This window comes from Mustelus asterias, chromosome 9, assembly GCF_964213995.1.
Source record: "Mustelus asterias chromosome 9, sMusAst1.hap1.1, whole genome shotgun sequence".
Taxonomy (NCBI): Eukaryota; Metazoa; Chordata; class Chondrichthyes; order Carcharhiniformes; family Triakidae; genus Mustelus; species Mustelus asterias.
In genome coordinates this window covers 113,381,287-113,405,066 of record NC_135809.1, presented here as the reverse complement: position 1 = coordinate 113,405,066, position 23,780 = coordinate 113,381,287, and the positions used below count along the sequence as shown (strand labels likewise).

General features: G+C 44.7%; 1 protein-coding gene across 1 annotated transcript in view; it reads left to right on the top strand.

Annotated features, from left to right (window-relative positions):
• LOC144499193 (TBC1 domain family member 12) overlaps positions 1-23,780 on the top strand; it is a 124,928-nt gene that overhangs the window by 23,852 nt on the left and 77,296 nt on the right. The window contains exons 6-8 of the mRNA XM_078221295.1: positions 1,728-1,851; positions 3,755-3,824; positions 4,910-5,024. Coding sequence (XP_078077421.1) covers positions 1,728-1,851; positions 3,755-3,824; positions 4,910-5,024 — 309 coding nt within the window. The remainder of the gene's footprint in view (positions 1-1,727; positions 1,852-3,754; positions 3,825-4,909; positions 5,025-23,780) is intronic.

Genomic DNA, 23,780 nt, shown 5'->3' with positions numbered 1-23,780 from the left:
ACCTGGAATATAAAACTGAGGCTCCAGTTGTTAGCTCAAATAGGCCTAAAGGATTGAATTGGGACCAAAGAGCAGGGCGTTCTCACGGTTGCTGAGCCAACATTCCTCCCTCTACCAACACCTTTCACTCATTGCTATATGTGGGGCTTTTCTGTGGGCAAACTGGCTTGTAAATTTGCACAGTAAGAAGTCTCACAACACCAGGTTAAAGTCCAACAGGTTTATTTGGTAGCACAAGCGAGACTCCCTACTGTGCTTACCCCAGTCCACATCATGATCTCCACATCATTGTAAGTTTGCCTACAGAGGAACAACAATTGTAACTCACTAGCTGCGAAGTGTTTTGGGATATCCTGAGTACGTGATAATGTTCTTTGAAGATGCTCTTGACAGCACACCTCCCCCACTTACCCCAGCAGCAAGCAATAATTTTGATTTTTTTGTTTTGCAGAGTTTGAATGGGTTAGGCTCTGAAGTGGCAGTAATGTAAGAATTGCCTCCAGTGGAAGTTATCCTCTGAAAGATGGAAACAATTTTCTGAAGTTGTGACAAACACACCAAGCATCTAACAATTATCTGGTCTTGCTTTGAACCCATGCCAAGAGCATAAGAAATGTTTGTTGGAATAGGCCACGTGGCCCCTCGAGCCTGCTCCGCCATGCCACGAGTACATGACTCGTCTTCTACTTTACTCAGCTTTCCTGCGCTATCCTCATATCCCTACTGTGATACTAAACCCACTCAATTTATTTTATTAGCCTGCACTTCGAGCCCAGCTTTTGGGTGCCTTAGTTTAGGAAAGACACGCAGATCATGGAGAAATTATAGAAAAGCTTTCCCTGGATTGGTGCCAGGGATGGGGTGATTTTAATCCTGAGTGAGGAAACTGCTCACTGGTTGATGAAACAGGAAGTTAATAATCTGATAGAAGCGTCCCGATTCATTTAAGGGTTTTGATAAGGGCAGGTGGGGAAAGTGTGGCTGCTGAGATTGCAGCTGGAATCATAGAACCAATTGGTATAGTGCAGAAGGAGAACATTTGGCCCACTGTGCCAAAAGAGCTATCCAAGTGGTCCCACTCTCTCTGCCCTGTCAGGTTTTATCTGATTCCATGTTTTATTATTCAATCTGTTTCTACCACTCTTTTCCAGACTCTTCATTCCAAATCATCATAATCCGTTGCCTAAGTCTCCTCATCTCTCCTCTGATACTGTTGCCAATTATCCTTACTACCAAAGCCATCATTACAAAAACAAAGGGAGAGACCAAGAGTATTTTTCTTCATTGCAGAAGGTCATTGGGGTGTAGACAGGGGAAGCAGACTCCAAATTGGCTTTTAAAAGGGAAATGGATAAATATAAACAAAAAAAATAGAAGTTCATGGAGAAAGCCCAAGGGAAGTAGGATTAATTGGGTAATTTTTTTCAGAGCGGGCATAGGCGTAACGGGGTTCTTCTGTGTCACATAATCATATAGGGGTAATTTTAGGGTTCAGATTTTATTGTTTTACCCCCTCCCCAGTGTCAATCTTCAAAGCCATTGGAAAATATAATCTGGCAGGGAGTAAACAAACTAAACTCACCCATCTTCCGGTGGTTGTCGGTTAAAATTACCCCCATGAATCTTGTTGATAATTAGATTAATTATCAATTATTTCACTGTAATGCACGCCGCTTTTTAATGACTTCTGCATCCAATTTATTTTTCAACTTGTTTTATTTTGCCAGGAATGTCCTACATAGCAGCCATGCTCCTAATGAACATGCAGGAAGAGGATGCTTTCTGGGCTTTGGTTGTCCTACTAGAAAAGCCCAAGTACCTGGCTGGATTTTATGAACATTCGTTAGATACGTATGTCATTCGGGCCTATCACAAATACCGTGCCTCTCACTGTGTTGTTGTTGTTGTCGTCACTGCATCTTTTTGTACCTGTCACTGAGAGTGTGGTCTCTGTTTCCTGTCCTCAAGTGCTGCTGAAATGTAATTTGTTAAGGAGTCAAATTTGAAACCATAATCACAAAGATCCAACCACAAACTTCACTTAAATGAAAGAAAGACTTTCATTTCTGTAACACTTTTCATTAACTCATGAAGTCCCAAGAACTTAACAGATATCACAATAATTGGAGGTGTAGTCACCCTTATGATGTAAGAAACATGGCAACCAATTTGTGCAGAGCAAGCTCCCTTAAATCGCAATGAGTAAATGACCCAGAAACTTTATAAACTTGAGGTCATCCAATACTCTGCTGTCAATGTCTTCACACACACACACACACACACACACCCTTGTTCACTCCTTGCCACCATGCCTGCAAGCTACATTAGCGCTCAGTCAAGCAGCACTTTGATTCTCAACCTTGTCCTTAAACTCCTCCACGGCCTCTCTTCTTTCTATCTCTGTAATCTCCCACAACCCTCTGCTGTCTAGGCCCCAAGTTATTAAGCATCTTCACTTTCTATTGGCCAATATTTATCCCTTGACCAACATAATTTTAAAAAGCCGAATGATCCTGTCATTATCACTTGCTGGTTCAGGGAGCTTGCTGCGCACAAATTGGTCCACTTTTCATTAAAATACAACAGTACCTCCACTTCAAAAGAGTTAGTTGACTAAAGCATCCTGAGATTGTGGAAGGCGCCAAATTAAATGCAAGTCCATTTTCGTTCTTTCCGTAATGTCCTCGGGATGCCCAAAAGCAACTTGCAGCCAATTAATTACTTCTTTAAATGTAGTCACTGTTTTTACATAAACACAACAGCCAATTTACACACAGCAAGATCCCCCAACAGTCTGCATTTTCAGGAATTAGTTGAGTAATAAATGATGGCCAGACAAGCAGGGAGTTCTATGCTTCTTTTAGTCACCTGATCAGTCAGACATTTGATATCTCATTTGAAAGACGGCACCTCTGACAGTGCAGCTCTTTGGCAGTGCTGCACTGGGAGTATTGTAGTGTCTCGAGTCAGACTTGAAACCATGATTTATTAAATTAGAGAGAAGAGCATGGCCAGATAAACCCAGGCTGACTCCTGGCCGATGTGTATTCCCTCCATGAACACATTGAAAGGCCGATCATCTGGCCTATCTGCCTGACCTTGCTGTGTGCAATTTAGCTGTACTCTTTGCCCACAAGACAACACTTTCAAGCAAATTAATTACTTCTACTAATTAATCCTCCAAGTTCAATAATAAATGTGACTAAAAGAAGCGTAGAACTCCCTGCTAAAGGAAGACTGATACTCTTTCTTGTATTATTGGTTTTTCTCCCTTTTCTCTCACTTCCATTCATGAGTCACCAGCAGTTCAGAGGCAAGTTGGCCTTCTTTCGCCTCGCTGAATGTGTGGTGACAATCCAAAAAAGATCATTCTGTGTGTGCGAGAGGCCTCAGTTTGATGCTGATGTGGGGAATTTGTTTTCAGACACAGTATGGGTTCTTGCGAATCACCAATTTTTATCGCCCCGCTGATGGAGGTCATGGTTTCGGGTGCCTGAACCCCAAAATGTGCAATTCCTTCTCTAAATATCTCTGCCCCTCTACCTCTCTCCTCCTGTCAGACCCTCCCTTAGATCAAGCTTTTGGCCACCTGCCTTAATGTTTCCCTATTTCATTCAGCGAGACAATTTGGTTCCATAACTCTCCTCTGTGAGGTCTCTTGGTTGGCTTTATATTGTTAACGACGCTGTATAAGTGTACGTTCTCTTAACTCGTGCTGCATATGCATACTGAAATGTAACTGTTTGCTTTACAGAATTCAAAGGCACGCCAAAATCTTTCAACAGTTGCTGAAACATCGAATGCCCTGCCTCTGGCAACACATGGTAAGGACTTTATAATGGATCTGCAGCTTTTATCTCAACCCAGTTTCCCTCAGATTTAGTAAGTGGTTCCGCCTTTCTCGAGCAGAGACCCACCTTGTTATGCAAACATTTTGTGTGTTTTCCGAATCATCCATCATGATTGGAGATGTATAAGAAAGGCTGCAGTGCATGCTGGGATTTGAGGCCCTCTCCAGACTAAGCCACAAAGTTGAGGCATGAGTAATTTGTGGAAGTTGTCCAAATTTAGTGATTAAATGACTGCCTTTCTTAACCAGTTACCTCTGAAACTAGCAAGAGGCCAGGTATGTACCAAAGATTCCCTCCTTTGTACAATTAATGCTTCCTGTTAACTTTTATCCACGATTTTGCTTCTTAGCCCCCATGATTCCACTATTGTGCCTCCCTATCTGCTGTAAACAGAGCCTCTGGCCTAGATCATCTCCTCATTCTCTGCTCCTTCGGGTCACTGTGTCATCTCAATCACCAGTCTCCGCCGCCTTCCTCTTTTGTCCTTCCCAGTTTTACTAGACCTTCAATCTCCTGTCTCCTACACACCCTGCTCCCCTATCCAGTCAATATCATATGCTCTATCTGCCGCATCCACCTGAATATCTCTCGGGTTAGTACAGGGTGGGCAATCAACGCAGTCTTGCCAGTGTCACCCACATCACACGACGAAAAATGTATTTTTTTAAACGGTGGAGGAGCTAATAGATTTGGTGTCCAGATGCACAAATACAAAGCAATCAAAAAGGGTAATGTAATTTTGTCTTTATCCCAAAGGAATGTCGTGGGGAGGAAATGAGGGAATTCAGGAGAAACTTCATTATCCCGAGAATAGTGGCAATGTGGAATTTGCTACCACAGGAATAGTTGCGAATTATATGGATGCATTTAAACTTCAGCGCAAGCCACTTGGGCTGAGTGGCTGGTTTCTGTGCTGTCTGCTCTACATCAGTTTCAATCATAATTAATTGTCACGAAATTAGAATTGTGTGGTTATTAAAAGTGCTAATGGTTGAATGTTCCTTTCCGTCACGTTTTTGGGAACAGTACTAATTGATATGCTGCTTCAACCCTGGCAGGAGAACTTGGAAGTGGCGCCATTACTGTTCATCACCACTTGGTTCCTGACCCTTTTTACATCCTTACCTTGCTGGGATTCGGTGTTGGCCATCTGGGATCTAATCATTCTAGATGGTAAGAGCAATATTCTAAAGCAAATATCAGTGATAATCTTGGATTTATTATTTACGCCAACCAGTAAATAAGATGGACACAGAAAATGCACAGAATAGTCAAGTTCGCATACTTCAACATAAAACAGAATTGAGATAATTTCCCCACAATAGCACAATCCTGGTGTTATAAGCTGTGCAATGATGCTTTTGGTATAGAAGCATAGAAGGTTACAGCACAGAAGGCCATTTAGTCCATCATATTCATATGTGTTCTCTGAGAAAGCTTGGTCCCATTTCTCTTCCTTTTTTTTTCTTCTGATCTTCTGCGTTTTTCTTTTTCAAATATATTTCCATTTCCCTATTTAAGACTACCATGAGTTCTGCTGCCATCAACATTTTTGGTCAGGAGTTCCATTTTCTGACAACCCTTTTCCCTTGTTCTCTTGAAGATAGATACAACACTCCAAAGATGTGCAGGTTAGGTGGATTGGCCATGCTAAATTGCACCTTAGTGTCAGAGGGATTATCAAGGTAAATATGTGGGGTTACGGGAATACAGTCTGGGTGCGATTGTTGTCGGTGCAGGCTTGATTGGCCAAATGGCCTCCTCCTGCACTGTCGGGCTTCTATGAAAATACTTGCTCAAAGTCCCGCCATTCCCTTGTTTTCCATTATTAATTTCCCCATCTCACCCTCTAAAAGACCAATGTTAACTTTAGCTATTCTCCTGTTTGTATAACTAGAAGCTTTTACTGTCCTGTTTTTATATTTCCTGATAGGTTACTCTCTCACTCCTATTTCTCCCTCTATATTTTTTAGTCATCCTTTGGGAAAATTTTAGAAGTCAGCAATCTTCAGGTGTACAACTAATCTTCACAGTATTGTACACCTTTTTCAATTTAATACTATCCTTAATATGCTAAGTTGGTGCATCTTCCTTCTAGAATCTTTCCTTCGCAACAGAATATACCTTTTGAGAGTTACGAAATATCTCCTTAAGTGTTTGCCACTGCTTCTCTACAGTCTTAGCTATTCCCAGTCTACCTTCATACCTTTGTAATTGCTTTTATTTATGATGTGGAGATGCCAGTGTTAGATGGGGTGGGCACAGTAAGAAGTCTCAACACCAGGTTAAAGTCCAACAGGTTTATTTGTAATCACGGGCTTTCGGAGCGCTGCTCCTGATGATGCTCATGTTCCAAATAAACCTGTTGGACTTTAACCTGGTGTTGCAAGACTTCTTACTGTGCTTTTATCTAAGCTTAAAAGACTAGATTCAGATCCTAGTTTCTCACCCTCAAACTGAATGTGAAATAATTCAATTATGTTCATGCTTCCCAAAAGAATCCTTTACCAGGAGCTTATAGTTAATCCTGCCTCATTATCTATTACAGTCTAAAATAGCCTGATCCCTGTTTGGTTCCCGAACGTATTCTTCTAAGTATGTGACTTAAGAGGGGAACTCGGAGGTGATGGTGGTGTTCCCATGTGTCTTGCGCTTCTAGGTGATAGTGGTCACAGGTTTAGAGGATACTATGGAAGAATCAATTCCAGCCTCCTGGACTACCTGGATCCACTACAGTTTGCCTACCGCCGCAACAGGTCCACAGCAGACGCCATCTCCCTGGCCCTGCATTCAACCCTTGAACACTGAAATAACAAAGACACCTATGTCAGACTCCTATTTATTGACTAAACGTCAGCCTTCAACACTATTATTCCCACGAAACTCATCTCCAAACTCCGTGGCCAGGGCATCTCCCTCTACGACTGGATCCTGAACTTCCCAACTCACAGACCACAATCAGTAAGGACAGGCAACAACATCTCTCCACAATCATCCTCCACACCGGTGCCCCACAAGGCTTGTTCTCAGCCCCCTACTATTCTCCTTACTCACCTATAACTGTGTGGCCAAATTCCCCTCCAATTTGATTTTCAAGTTTGCTGATGACACCACCGTAGTGGGTCGGATCTCAAACAATGACGAGACAGAGTACAGGAATAAGATAGAGACTTTGGTGAACTGGTGCGGCAACAATAATCTCTCCCTCAATGTCAACAACACGAAGGAGATTGTCATCGACTTCAGGAAGCTTAAAGGAGAACATGCCCCTGTCTACATCAACTGGGATGAAGTAGAAAGGGTCGAGAGCTTCAAGTTTTTAGGTGTCCAGATCACCAACAACCTATCCTGTTTCCCCCCCCATGTCAACGCCATAGTTAAGAAAGCCCACCAATGTCTCTACTTTCTCAGGAGACTAAGGAAATTTGGCATGTCCGCTACGACTCTCTCCAACTTTTACAAATGCACCATACAAAGCAATCTTTCTGGTTGTATCACAGCTTGGTATGGCTCCTGCTCTGCCCAAGACTGCAAGGGACTACAAAAGGTCATGAATGGAGCCCAATCCATCACGCAAACCAGCCTCCCATCCATTGACTCTATCTACACTTCCTGCTGCCTCGACAAAGCAGCCAGCATAATTAAGGTCGCCACGCACCCCAAACATTCTCTCTCCCACCTTCTTCCGTCGGGAAAAAGATACAAAAGTCTGCGGTTACGTACCAACCAACTCAAGAACAGCTTCTTCCCTGCTGCTGTCAGACTTTTGAATGGACTTACCTTGCATTAAGTTGATCTTTCTTTACACCCTAGCTATGACTGTAACACTACATTCTGCACTCTCTCATTTCCTTCTCTATGAGCGGTATGCTTTGTCTGTATAGCGCGCAAGAAACAATACTTTTCACTGTATGTTAATACATGTGACAATAATTAATCAAATCGGATCAAAAGCCTCGATGATTTGCTGCAGTGCACAGCAGCTGCCACAGTGCACCGGCAAAGGAGGGAGTGAATGTTTGAGGTGTAATTCCAATCGAGCGGATTCCTTTGTCTTGGACAATGTTAAACTTCAAGCGTTGTTGGAGTTGCATTCCTCCAGTCAAATGGGGAATATCACACTCCTGGCTTTCACCTTGTAGATGATGGATGGGGTGTCTTGTGTGACAGTGATAGCTTCCCTACTTCCTCACTTCCAGAAGCTCCAGGTTCTCTGGCACTTGACGGTTATGGAGGATGCGTTCATAATGTGGCCAAACATGATCATCGATCTGCAAATCCTTCCAATAGGCAGTAACAGTGGGACGGTCTCCTGGTCACCATGAACCCACAGAAGACAAGCCACTGCATAACTGTGGGCCAACACATGGAAGTCAATGGTTGCCAACACCATAGAACAAAGAATAAAGAAAATTACAGCACAGGAACAGGCCCTTCGGCCCTCCAAGTCTGCACCGACCATGCTGCCCGACTTAACTAAAACCCCCTACCCTTCCGGGGACCATATCCCTCTATTCCCATCCTATTCATGTACTTGTCAAGACGCCCCTTAAAAGTCACTACCGTATCCGCTTCCACAGCCTCCCCCGGCAACGAGTTCCAGGCACCCACTACTCTCTGTAAGAAATCTGCCTCGTACATTTCCTTTAAACCTTGCTCCTCGCACCTTAAACCTATGCCCCCTAGTAATTGACTCTTCCACCCTGGGAAAAAGCTTCTGACTATCCACTCTGTCTTTCATAATCTTGTAGACCTCTATCAGGTCTTCCCTCGACCTCCATCACTCCATATTATGGAGACAGAGAGTGATGGTGGACAGGCTTTGGGGAATCAGGAGATGAGTTGATCATTGCAGAATTTCCAATCTCTGCCCGACCTTTGGAATCACAGTCATTCGGTTAAGTTTCTGACCAAAGACGATCCCCAGCACATTGATGGAGGTGGTTTTAGCAATGTCTCTTTTTGAAAAATTGAAGAAAGGCTCACATTTCAAGCTGCACTGGATGTTTCAGAACACTTTACAACCAATGAAGTACTTTTGAACTGTACCCACTATATAATATAGGAAACACCGCAAACTCCCACAAACAACAAAATAATAATTACCAGGCCATTTATTTTGTGATATTAATTGGCCAGGGAGAGCTACCCTGTTGTACTTCAAAATAGTGGCACAGATCTTTTAAGTGCATCTGAGAGGCTGGCAGGATCTCATTTTTAACATCTGATCTCCAAGCCACCAGCTCCAGCAGTGCAACATGCTCTCTGTACTGGACTGCCAGCCTAGATTCTTGTTTTGTGCTCAAGTCCTGGAACGGAACTTAAACCCACCAGTTTATGACTCAGAAGCGAAAGTGCTGCCAACCAACACGACAATATATTGCAGCTGAATGTCGAGGGGAGATGATTAGGTTCTTTCTTGAACAAAGAACAATACAGCACAGGAAAAGACCCTTCGGCCCTCCAAGTCCGTGCCGCTCCCTGGTCCAAGCTAGACCATTCTTTTGTATCCCTCCATTCCCATTCCGTTCATGTGGCTATCTAGATAAGTCTTAAACGTTCCCAGTGTGTCCGCCTCCACCACCTTGCCCGGCAGCGCATTCCAGGCTTCCCCACCCTCTGTGTAAAATACATCCTTTTGATATCCGTGTTAAACCTTCCCCCCCGCCCACCCCCCCGTCACCTTGAACCTATGACCCCTCATGAACGTCACCACAGACCTGGGAAAAAGCTTCCCACCGTTCACCCTATCTATGCCTTTCATAATTTTATACACCTCTATTAGGTCTCTCCTCATCCTCTGTCTTTCCAGTGAGAACAACCCCAGTTTGCCCAATCTCTCCTCATAACTAAGCTGCTCCATACCAGGCAACATCCTGGTAAACCTCCTCTGTACTCTCTCTAAAGCCTCCACGTCCTTCTGGTAGTGTGGCGACCAGAACTGGACGCAGTATTCCAAATGCAGCCGAACCAATGTTCTATATATCTGCAACATCAGACCCCAACTTTTATGCTCTAGGCCCCGTCCTATAAAGGCAAGCATGCCATATGCCTTCTTCACCACCTTCTCCACCTGTGATGTCACCTTCAAGGATCTGTGGACTTGCACACCCAGGTCCCTCTGTGTATCTACATAGAACATAGAACAGTACAGCACAGAACAGGCCCTTCGGCCCACGATGTTGTGCCGAGCTTTATCTGAAACCAAGATCAAGCTATCCCACTCCCTATCATCCTGGTGTGCTCCATGTGCCTATCCAATAACCGCTTAAATGTTCCTAAAGTGTCTGACTCCACTATCACTGCAGGCATCCTACCCTTTATGGTTCTGCCATTTATCGTATAGCTCCCCGCTACATTAGTTCTACCAAAATGCATCACTTCGCATTCATCTGGTTTGAACTCCATCTGCCATTTCTTTGCCCAACTTTCCAGCCTATCTATATCCTCCTATAGCCTCTGACAATGTTCCCCACTATCTGCAAGTCCAGCCAATTTCGTGTCGTCTGCAAACTTACTGATCACCCCAGTTACACCTTCTTCCAGATCGTTTATATAAATCACAAACAGCAGAGGTCCCAATACAGAGCCCTGCGGAACACCACTAGTCACAGGCCTGCAGCTGGAAAAAGACCCTTCCACTACCACCCTCTGTCTTCTGTGACCAAGTAAGAAGTTTAACAACAGGTTAAAGTCCAACAGGTTTATTTGGTCGCAAAAGCCACACAAGCTTTCGGAGCTCTTAGCCCCTTCTTCAGGTGAGTGGGAATTCTGTTCACAAACAGAGCTTATAAAGACACAGACTCAATTTATATGAATAATGGTTGGAATGCGAATACTTACAACTAATCAAGTCTTTAAGAAACGAAACAATGTGAGTGGAGAGAGCATCAAGACAGGCTAAAAAGATGTGTATTGTCTCCAGACAAGACAGCCAGTGAAACTCTGCAGGTCCACGCAACTGTGGGAGTTACAAATAGTGTGACATGAACCCAATATCCCGGTTGAGGCCGTCCTCGTGTGTGCGGAACTTGGCTATCAGTTTCTGCTCAGCGACTCTGCGCTGTCGTGTGTCGCGAAGGCCGCCTTGGAGAACGCTTACCCGAATATCAGAGGCCGAATGGTACACGGTACCATTCGGTACACAGGTACACGGCCAGGTACACGGTACATACTCTTGCAATTTGGCAACCCTGCCACAGCAACCTCTGCAAGACGTGCCGGATCATCGACACAGATGCCATCATCTCCCGTGAGAACATCATCCACCAGGTACATGGTACATACTCTTGCAATTCGGCCAACGTTGTCTACCTGATACGCTGCAAGAAAGGATGTCCCGAGGCACGGTACATTGGGGAAACTATGCAGACGCTGCGACAACGGATGAATGAACACCGCTCGACAATCACCAGGCAAGACTGTTCTCTTCCTGTTGGGGAGCACTTCAGCGGTCACGGGCATTCGGCCTCTGATATTCGGGTAAGCGTTCTCCAAGGCGGCCTTCGCGACACACGACAGCGCAGAGTCGCTGAGCAGAAACTGATAGCCAAGTTCTGCACACACGAGGATGGCCTCAACCGGGATATTGGGTTCATGTCACACTATTTGTAACTCCCACAGTTGCGTGGACCTGCAGAGTTTCACTGGCTGTCTTGTCTGGAGACAATACACATCTTTTTAGCCTGTCTTGATGCTCTCTCCACTCACATTGTTTCGTTTCTTAAAGACTTGATTAGTTGTAAGTATTTGCATTCCAACCATTATTCATGTAAATTGAGTCTGTGTCTTTATAAGCTCTGTTTGTGAACAGAATTCCCACTCACCTGAAGAAGGGGCTAAGAGCTCCGAAAGCTTGTGTGGCTTTTGCTACCAAATAAACCTGTTGGACTTTAACCTGGTGTTGTTAAACTTCTTACTGTGTTTACCCCAGTCCAACGCCGGCATCTCCACTTCTGTGACCAAGCCAGTTCTCCACCCATCTAGCCACCTCCCCCTTTATCCCATGAGATCCAACCTTTTGCACCAACTTACCATGAGGGACTTTGTCAAACGCTTTACTAAAGTCCATATAGACGACATCCACAGCCCTTCCCTCGTCAACCATTCTAGTCACTTCTTCAAAAAACTCCACCAGGTTAATGAAGCATGACCTCCCTCTCACAAAACCATGCTGACTATCGTTAATGAGTTTATTCCTTTCTAAATGCGCATACATCCTATCTCTAAGAATCCTCTCCAACAACTTCCCTACCATGGACGTCAAGCTCACAGGCCTATAATTACCTGAGTTATCCTTCCTCCCCTTCTTAAATAACGGGACCACATTAGCTATCCTCCAATCCTCTGGGATCTCACCTGTGTCCAGTGACGAGACAAAGATTTGTGTCAGAGGCCCAGCGATTTCATCTCTCGTCTCCCTGAGCAGCCTTGGATAGATTCCATCAGGCCCTGGGGATTTGTCAGTCTTTATATTCTCTAAAAAACCTAACACTTCCTCCCTTGTAATGGAGATTTTCGCTAACGGTTCAACATTCCCCTCCGAGACACTCCCAGTCAACACATCCCTCTCCTTTGTGAATACCGACACAAAGTATTCATTTAGGATCTCCCCTACTTCTTTGGGCTCTAAGCATAATTCCCCACTTTTGTCCCTGAGAGGTCCGATTTTTTCCCTGACAACCTTTTTGTTCTTAACGTATTAATAAAATGTCTTGGGATTCTCCTTAATCCTATCTGCAAGATGGCCATTGCCTGGCACTTGTGTTGCACTTGTCACTTTTCAGACCAAGCCTGAATGTTGTCTAGATCTTGACTGTTTCAGTTACTGAGGAAATAGTACTAAACACAATGCAATCATCAACTAACATTCCCACCTTTGACCTTACGGTGGAGGGAAAATCATTGAAGCATCTGAAGGTGATTGAGCCTAGGACACTATTCTGAGGAACCTCTGCTGTTTGGGGCTGAGATGATCTGCCTCCAACAACCATCTTGCGCTAGGTATGACACCTAAAATGGAGACTTACCCCTTCCCCAATTTCTGTTGCCTTAAATTTTGTTTGGACTCCTTGATGCCACACTCTGTCAAATGTTACCTTGATTTTTTATTTAATTATTAGTCTCACAAGTAGGCTTACATTAACACTGCAATGAAAATCCCCAAGTCGCCACACTCCGGCACCTGTTCAAATGCACCAAGGGAGAATTTAGCATGGCCAATGCACATAACCAACATGTCTTTCGGACTGTGGGAGGAAACCGGACCACCTGGAGGAAATCCACGCAGATAGGGGGAGAACGTGCAGACTCCACACAGACAGTGACCCAAGCCAGGAATCGAACCTAGGTCTCTGGCGCTGTGAGGCAGAAGGGCTAACTGCTGTGCCACCATGCCGCCTGTAGGGGCATCAGGAGAAGCCAATCTTGCCTCATCTCTGGAATTCAGCTGTTTTGTCCATGTTTGACCAAACTGTAATGAGGCCTGTGACCAGGTGTCCATGGAATCGAAACTGAACATCAGTGAGCAGGTTATTGCTGTGCTGTCGATGACACTTTCATCATTTTGTGGGTTACTGAGAGTAGACTGATGAGGCAACAATTGGTCAGATTGGATTTTTCTGCTTTTGTAAGAAGTCTCACAACACCAGGTTAAAGTCCAACAGGTTTATTTGGAATCACGAGCTTTTGGAGCGCTGCTCCTTCATCAGGTGAGTCTGCGCTCCAGAGCAGTGCTCCAAAAGCTCATGATTCCAAATAAGCCTGTTGGACTTTAACCTGGTGTTGTGAGACTTCTTACTGTGCCCCCACCCCAGTCCAACGCCAGCATCTCCAACACTTTTGTGGACAGGCAATTTTCCACCTTTTACTGCTTCAGCTTGCCCAGGGGCACGCCTAGTTCTGGAACACAAGTCTTCAGTACTACAGCCATGATATTTTGTCAGGAACATTGGCTTTGTATCCAGGAGACATCTTTGGTGTGGTACTGTGGGAGTGCTGGGGTGCCATCTTTCAGATGAAGCGTTAAACCAGCCTCCCAGGTGGCACAACTGAAAAATGGGCTGGTATTCTTCTGATCTTTCTTTGCTCAACCAGAACAATCAGAGCCCCATTGACTGATTTAATTGTTCATTTGCTGTATGTGAGAACCTGCTGTGCCCAGTGGCTGTTGCATCTGCCTGCATAGCAACCGTGACTCCAATTAGATGTTGGTTGTAAAGTGATTCGGGTTTGCCTGAGGATGTGAAAGGCAATTTATAATTGTGAGTGCAGGAAGGAAATGATTTGAAATGTGTGTCGCTCTGCTTCCCGAGCTTGTGTGTTCAGTGAGAATTTGGCCGTTTACTTTGGCAGGAGGTAGGGGAGAGCTGACATTTGTGACTCCATGCCAGGAGACATTCTGGACCGAGTCCGGGACAAAAGCATAGGTGCTGCTGGAGTGCTCCCACCAGACTATCCCACTCACTGGGTGCGCTGCAGCAACTCACCAAGATGTCCTTCAGCAGCACTTCACAAACCTGCACCATTTTTCTCCTCGATCCCAAAAGGGCAAAGGCAGCAGGTGCATGGGAACGCCACCACCTGCAAGCCCCTTTCCATCCTGCCTCAGAAATATTTCAGCCTTTCCTTTATTAAAGTAGTGTTTTTTTAGGCAGAAAATGCAAGTAACATAACCAAATCTAATTTGCTAAAAATAGCATTTTACACACTTCCCTGGAACATCATTCAGGAAGGTAGCTAATCGACTATGACAGCTATGTGTGGTGACTAAGAGCGTGAGTTAACCCTCCCAAAACACCTGCATATATGCATTAAAACAAACATAATTTTGTAGGCGGTTAACTTAGCTTCTCAAATCCCTGGCCTCTACCAACTAGAAAGATTAGAGCAGCAGTTGCATGGGACACCACCACCTGTAAGTACGTACACACACACACACACACACACACACACACACACACTCTTCAATCTTCACTTGGATCCATGTGGACAATTCATTCACTATCGTTGGGTCAAAACTCTGGAACCCACTTCTTATCAGCGCCCTGTGTACCTCCACCACGTGGACTGCTGCAGTTGAAGAAGACAGCTCACCACCACGTTCTTGAGGGCAACTGGGGATGGACAATAAATGCTGGCCTTGTCAGTAATGCCAACATCCCAAGAATGAATTTGAAGATTGAAGAAAACACACAAAACCACAAACAACATTGTAACTCCACCTGAAATTCTCATCCATGCCTAGTGTTTGATTCCCTTCCACTTCCCCACAGGAAACCACTGGCTCTTTCTCTTGTTAAGGTCCAAGGTACAGATGCCATAGTTTTTGGCCCAAAGGCTGAGGTGAATGTCTAGATAATTCCCATCACCTATATACAATTAAGCATAATATACAATTAACACTGCACACCCTATAACTGTCACTTTACAAAACAGCAATCGAAGCAGTTTTGATTTAAAGTCACTCAAATGCACACCATTAGCCAGTTCTGATGCAGTGCTACACTGTCACAGATGCCGTCTTTTGGAAGAGATGTTAAATCAAGCTTGTCCAACCTATTTGTTCGAGGGACCACATTTCTATTTTTTTCTCGCTCGAGGTTGATGAGCAAATTTTGGGAAGATAACATTAAGCATGAATTTTCAAAGAAATGAAGTAACTTACTGAGCAAAAATAAAGCAATGTCAAAACAATAAATTGATTTTTAAAAAAAAGAATAATTTATTAAGTTCATTAGTGAGAGGGTGTGAATATACGAATATCTCTGGGTGCTCACTCACTCGCCTTCATCTACTATGTGAATGGTTGTGAGCATCTGTTGGTTGCGAGGGCGAGTGAGAACCCTGACATACGGAATGAACTAGACACAGACACGCGACACTCACACTCGCTCACTCTCGCACTTGCAATCTCGCCCTTAGTCCCATGCTCATGCACTCTGGTTCACTGTCTCTTGCTCTCTCTCTCTCCCTCTCTTGCCTCCACCCTATCCCTAAAGCCTCCCTTTTCCCTCTTTCTTCCCACCACCTTCCCTGCCTTCCATATTCAGTCACTAAGACACAGTGGAGTTTTATCCCCAAATTTAAGCTATGAACGATGTTCTTCCCCTTCTGAATACCTTTGTTCCATTGGTGTATTGCTCCTCAATCATTGTTTCTCTCCCACATTGGGAGAAGAAAGGCCTGTGATTGAAGGAGCAGATCCTTGCAGAATCTTCCACTCCATTTACCCGTCGTACTGGCATTTTGAACATTGGCTCCACAGGCCTGGATAGAGACACAGCCGGCTGCTTCTGGCCACAGGTCAAGGGCTGGCCAGACCTGTGTTAAACCAAGTCCTTGTCTACCCTCACTGAAGAATGTGAAAGATCCTGTGACACTTTCAAATTATCCCCATGTCCTGGCCAATATTCATACCTCAAACATACAATTATCTGGTCACTACATATTGCTGTTTGTTGGGGCTTGCTGTGTGTAAATTGGCTGTTGCATTTCCTACATTATATAGTAACTACACTTCTAAAGTACTTAATTGTACGTTAAAGCTTTGGAACGTACGAAGGTATTAAAGGAACTATATGAATACAAGCTCTTTCCTTTTTCTCTCATGACTGCTGTTGGAGCAGTCACAGGAAACTAAGTTTGAGTTGTGAAGCCATAGAGTACAGAAGAGGCCATTCGGCCCATCAGGTCTACACCGACAAATCTACACTAATCCACCTTTCCAGCACTTGGCTCATCGCCTTGACTGTCTTGACATTTCAAGTGCTCATCCAAGTACCTTTAAAAGGTTGTGAGCATTTCTCCCTCGGCTACCTTCCCAGACAGTACATTCCAGACTCTCCCCACCCTCTGGTTGGAAATACTGTTTCCTCAAGTCCCCACTAAACCTCCTGCCCACACCTTAAAATTATTCCCCCTTGTTATTGACTCTTCAACTAAGGGGAACAGCTGCTTCCTGTCGTTACCCGTCATAATCTTAAACACCTCAATCAGTCCCCCTTTAGCTTCCTCTACTCTAAAGAAAACAGTCCAAGCCTCTCCAGCCTCTCTTCATCGCTCAAATGCCCCATCCCTGGCAACACCCTGGTGAATCTCCTCTGCGCCCTCTCCAATACAATCACATCCTTTCTCTAGTGAGGCAACCAAAACTGCGCACAGTACCCCAGCTGTGGCCCAAACAAAGTTTTGTACAGCTCCAGCATAACCTCCCTGCTCTAATAATCTATGCCACAACTGATAAAGGCAAATGTCCTGCATGCCTTCTGAACTACTCTATTAACCTCTTCTGCTGCCTTCAGGGATTTGTGGACAAGCATCCTAAATTCCCTTTGTTCCTTTGAGCTTCCTAGTGTCCTGCCATTCATTGAGTACTCCCTTGTCTTGTTACTCCTTCCAAAGTGCATCACCCCACACTTTTCAGAGTTAAATTCCATCTGCCACTGATCTGCCCATCTGCCCAACCCATCTATTTCTTCCTGCAACCTAAGACCTTCTTCCTCACTGTTAACCACTCTTCTTTGTGTCATCCGCATGCTTATATGTCTTATTCGGTGATAACCGCGGTGGCACAGTGGTTAGCACTGCTGCCTTAGAACCAGGGACCTGGGTTCGATTCCGGCCTTAGGTGACTATCTGGAGTTTGCACGTTCTCCCCATGTACACACGGGTTTCCTCCAGGTGCTCCGGTTTCCTCCCACAGTCCAAAGGCATTTCGTTTAGGTGGATTGGCTATATTAAATTGCCTCTTTGGGTCCAAAGATGTGTAAATTAGGGATTAGCCATATAGCACAGAGTTACAGGGATTGGGCGGATGGAGGGCCTGGGGTATGATGCTAAATCGGAGAGACAGTGCAGATTCGATGGGCTCTTTCTGCACTGTAGGGATTCTGTGGTTCTACATGACGAACAATAAGGGACCTAGCATTGATCCCTGTGGTCCACCACTGGATACTGGCCTCCAGTCACACATACAGCCTTCTACCACCACCCTCTGTCCCCTACCACTAAGCGAATTTTGGATCCACCTTGCCAAGTTACTCTGAATCCCATGTGCTTTACCTTCTTTATCAGTCTCTCATGTGGGACTTCGTCAAAGGTTTTGCTGAAATTCATACAAAGTACATCAGCTGCACTACTCTCATCTACGCATCCTGTCATCTCCCCAAAAATTCAATAAAATTTGTACGGCATGACCTCCCACTGAAAAAGCCATTGTGCCAATCCCTAATCGAATCTTGTCTCTCCAAGTGGAGATTACCTCTCTCCTTCAGAGTTTTCTCCAATAGTTTCCCTACCACTGATGTGAGGCTCACTGATCTGTAATTCCCTAGTTTATCTCCACTGCCTTTCTTGAAAAGTGGAGCCACCTTAGCTGTACTCCAATCCTCTAGCACCTCCCCTGTGGCCAGAGAGGAATTAAATATTTCCCTGTAATTTCCTCCTGAATATTCTTAGAGAGCCAAAGTTCTCTGGGCTTGTTGCCTCTACATTTCATCCTAAGGGAACATGTTGAGTCTGTATTTTCCCTATTTCCTTTTTGAACCTCTGCTCCCACACTGCTCTGCAGTAGATTTTCCCACAAGAAGCTGTTCCCAGACTACCTTGGCCAGATCCTGCCTTATTTGAATAAAATCTGCCTTCCCCCAATCCAAAACCACGTTTTGCAGGCCATTTTTTCCTCTTTCATAACAAACTTAAATCGTTCTGCCTTGTGGTCACGATCACTAAAAATGCCCCTCCCCGCCACTTCGAACACCTGACCCGCTTTATTCCCTAGAGTTAGATCCAGCACTGTTGGACCTTCTGCATATTGACAAAAAAACTCACCTGAATACATTTCAAGAAATCTGCCCCTCCAAACCCTTTACAGTTTCATGACTGGTACAGTGGGGGTAGCCTAGTCACTCATTGTAACCGACTCTAACACAATAGTGTTATAGTCATACTAATTCTTCTTCAACCTTGGAACAAACTGCATAAGGCATTGCTCTTGCTTTGAGACTTTTTGGTTGACTATTACTCTTTGTTTTATCCCTTCATTGAGCCAAGTGTCTTGTTGAATATACTCTTGTAGTTATCCAAAAGATGCTGTCGATTTGTTTTGGCATAAACCAATCTGTTGACAGCACTTCTGTTAAGCTTACCTTCTCCAACCATGGTCTCCCAAATAAAACTGGAAAATTACCACGGACAATATGGAGAGGCAACTCCACTGTTTGCCAACTTAATTCTGCGCTGACCGTGATGTAATCTTTTAATGGCCATTTAAATATGTAACAGCCACTCTCCGCGCCCATGTTAAATTGGTCTTCACCACTCTCCATACTCTTGTTAAATTGGTCTCAGCACCCTTTTTTAAACTCCAGTTGAGGTTATGGCCAGCCATGCATTGATTATCCTTGCACAAGGTATATTTTTATTCATGAACTTTTCATAAAAGTACCCAAGTCAACAAGATTAGTGCTTTTTTCATGTTGGAGCTTGCTGTCTGCAAATTGGCTCCAGTGTTTGATCCATTATACCAGTAACTGTACAAAGAACAAACAAAGAACAGTACAGCACAGGAAAACAGGCCCTTCGGCCCTCTAAGCCTGTGCCGCTCCTTGGTCCAACTAGACCAATCGTTTGTATCCCTCCATTCCCAGGCTGCTCATGTGACTATCCAGGTAAGTCTTAAACGATGCCAGCATGCCTGCCTCCACCACCCTACTTGGCAGCGCATTCCAGGCCCCCACCACCCTCTGTGTAAAAAAACATCCCTCTAATATCTGAGTTATACTTCGCCCCTCTCACCTTGAGCCCATGACCCCTCGTGATCGTCACTTCTGATCTGGGAAAAAGCTTCCCACCGTTCACCCTACCTATCCCTTTCATAATCTTGTACACCTCTATTCGATCTCCCCTCATTCTCCGTCTTTCCAGGGAGAACAACCCCAGTTTACCCAGTCTCTCCTCATAGCTAAGACCCTCTATACCAGGCAACATCCTGGTAAATCTTCTCTGCACTCTCTCTAACGCCTCCACGTCCTTCTGGTAGTGCGGCAACCAGAACTGGACGCAGTACTCCAAATGTGGCCTAACCAGCGTTCTATACAGCTGCATCATCAGACTCCAGCTTTTATACTCTATACCCCGTCCTATAAAGGCAAGCATACCAAATGCCTTCTTCACCACCTTCTCCACCTGTGTTGCCACCTTCAAGGATTTGTGGACTTGCACAGAAGTCCCTCTGTGTTTCTATACTCTTGATGGCTCTGCCATTTATTGTATAACTCCTCCCTACATTATTTCTTCCAAAATGCATCACTTCGCATTTATCTGGATTAAATTCCATCTGCCACTTCTCCGCCCAATTTTCCAGCCTATCTATATCCTGCTGTATTGCCCGACAATGCTCATCGCTACCTGCAAGTCCAGCCATCCTCGTGTCATCCGCAAACTTGTTGATAACACCAGTTACACCTTCTTCCAAATCACTTATATATATCACAAATAGCAGAGGTCCCAGTACAGAGCCCTGAGGAACACCACTGGTCACAGACCTCCAGCCGGAAAAAGACCCTTCGACCGCTACCCTCTGTCTCCTATGACCAAGCCAGTTCTCCACCCATCTAGCCACTTCTCCTTGTATCCCATGAGCCTTAACCTTCTTAACCAACCTGCCATGTGGGACTTTGTCAAATGCCTTACTGAAATCCATATAGACAACATCCATGGCCCTTCCTTCGTCAACCGTTTTTGTCACTTCCTCAAAAAACTCCACCAAATTTGTAAGGCACGACCTCCCTCTTACAAAACCATGCTGTCTGTCACTAATGAGATTGTTCCATTCTAAATGCACGTACATCCTATCTCTAAGAATCCTCTCCAACAATTTCCCTACCACGGACGTCAAGCTCACCGGCCTATAATTTCCCAGGTTATCCCTGCTACCCTTCTTAAACAACGGGACCACATTCGCTATCCTCCAATCCTCAGGGACCTCACCTGTGTCCAAAGAAGCGACAAAGATTTCCGTCAGAGGCCCAGCAATTTCATCTCTCGTCTCCCTGAGCAGTCGAGGATAGATGCCATCAGGCCCTGGGGCTTTGTCAGTTTTAATGTTCCCTAAAAAACCTAACACTTCCTCCCTTGTAATGGAGATTTTCTCTAACGGGTCAACACCTCCCTCCGAGACATTCCCGGTTAACACGTCCCTCTCCTTCATGAATACCGATGCAAAGTATTCATTTAGGATCTCCTCTATTCCCTTGGGTTCTAAGCATAATTCCCCTCCTTTGTCCCTGAGAGGTCCGATTTTCTCCCTGACAACTCTTTTGTTCCTAACGTATGAATAGAATGCCTTAGGATTCTCCATAATCCTGCCTGCCAAGAACATCTCGTGACCTGTTTTTGCCCTTCTAACTCTAGTTCTTTCCTACTCTCTCTGTATTCCTCCAGAGCTCCATCTGTTTTCAGTTGCCTGGACTTAACGTATGCCTCCCTTTTCATTTTAATCAGATCCTCAATTTCCCTGGTTATCCACGGCTCTCAAATCCTACCTTTCCTATCCTTCCTTTTTACAGGCACGTGCCTATCCTGCAGCCTTATCAATAGTTCCTTAAAAGACTCCCGCATGCCAGATGTGGATTTACCCTCGAACATCCTCTCCCAATCAACATCCACCAATTCCTGCCTAATCCGGCTATAGTTAGCCTTCCCCCAATTTAGCACCCTGCCTGTAGGACAGCACTCATCCTTGTCCATTACTATCCTAAAGTTAACAGAGTTATGGTCACTATTTGCCACATGTTCCCCTACCGAAACTTTGACGACCTGACCGGGCTCATTTCCCAGAACTAGGTCCAGTATAGCCCCCTCTCTAGTCGGGCTATCTACGTACTGTTCCAAAGAACCTTCCAGTATACATTTTACAAATTCCTCCCCGTCCGGACCCCCAGCTCTAAGCACTTTCCAGTCTATACCAGGGAAATTAAAGTCCCCCACTACAACAACCCTATTTTTTCTGCACCTATCCAGAATCTCCTGACATATCCTATCCTCCACTTCCCGTGGGCTGTTGGGTGGTCTGTAGTCACCCCCAGCATAGTGACTGCACCCTTCCTGTTTCTGAGTTCCACCCACAGCGACTCAGTACATGACCCCTCTAAGTTGTCTACCCTCTGCACCGCGGTAATATGCTCCCTTACTAATATCGCTACTCCCCCACCTTTTTTAGCCCCTCCTCTGTCTCGCCTAAAACACTTATACCCCGGAATATTCAGCTGCCAGTCCTGTCCTTCTTTTAACCAAGTCTCCGTCACCGCAACCACTTCCAAATTCCGCGTAAGCATTAAGGCCCTAACTTCGTCTGTCTTTCCCGTTACGCTCCTCGCATTGAAGCAGATGCACTCCAGACCTCCAGGCTCACTCAGGTCATCCTCCTCCAGAGTGCAGAGTACTTGAGTACTTCATTGGCTGTAAAGTATTTTTGGACATCCCGCTATTGTAAACTCACTAAGGCTCTCGTCAAACCACATTTCAAATATTGTGAGCAACTTTGGCCGCCATATCTAAAGATGGATGTGGTGGCATTGGAGAAAGTCCAGAGGAGATTCATGAGAATGATCCTGGAAATGAAAGACTTGCCATATGAGAATCGTTTGACGTCTTTGAGTCTGTACTCGATGGAGTTTAGAAAGAAAGAGGGAGGTCTCATTAAAACTTACAAAATAATGAAAGGCCTGGATGGAGTGGATGTGGGGAAGATGTTTCTATTAGTAGGAGAGACTAGGATCCGAGGGCATAGCCTCAGAGTAAAGGGATGACCCTTTAGAACTGAGATGAGGGAATGCTGTTCATGTTAGCTCTGGCCTAGCTCCAGAGATTTGTATATTTAAAATCTGAATTTTCTAAAATGTCCTTACATGATTATGTCATTGATAACAAAAGAAGAAGAATTTTGCCAAAGGGAGTTTAAGTCTACAGTGGCAGATCAGTGGTTAGGGTGTGTGTTCAGACTGTGCCTTCTTTGTAGGTGTAATGTGGCTTCCAGTCCTCAGTGACACTCCTTTTGTGCTATCAGCCTGAGATCAGATGCTGAGCTGATAGGACTCTGGGACCATTGCAGAATCTCCCTGTTGGAGCGCTCTCCTCCCAATAATTCAAAAGACTCTTGAAATCCTCAGGCACTTGTAAACTTGACTGCTATTGGCCTTCAAATCACAATAAGCACCGCCTATAATCTCTCTGAACTTTATTTATTATTTTAAAGATATTCATTCTCGGATGTGGGCATCAGTATCAAGACCAGCATTTATTGCCCATCCCGAATTGCCCATTGGAAGGTGATGATAAGCTTCCTTCTGATTGAGCTGCTTGTAGCAACTTGATATTACTGGATTGTTTCCAGTGGGTAGTTAAATAAGATCTGTTTGCAACAACCTGGCAACTTCAAGGTCACTTTTTTTTCCCTTAATCCCTGCATTTTTATTCATTTCTTTTGAAGAAATTGAAGTAATTGTCAAACTATGGATATAAAACTATAAATGTGAGGTGATGCATTTTGGTAGATTGAACCAGGGCAGGACTTACTCAGTTAATGGTAGGGCATTGGGGAGAGTTACAGAACAAAGAGATCTAGGGGTACAAGTTTATAGTTCCTTGAAAGTGGAGTCACAGATGGACAGAGTGGTGAAGAAGGCATTCAGCATGCTTGGTTTCATTGGTCAGAACATTGAATACAGGAGTTGCGATGTCTTGTTGAAGTTGTACAAGATATTGGTAAGGCCACACCTGGAATACTGTGTACAGTCCTGGTCACCCTATTATAGAAAGGATATTATTAAACTAAAAAGAGTGCAGAAAATATTTACTAGTCAATATATTTTCCCAAAGGTAGGGGAATCTAAAACTAGAGGGCATAGGTTTAAGGTGAGAGGGGAGAGC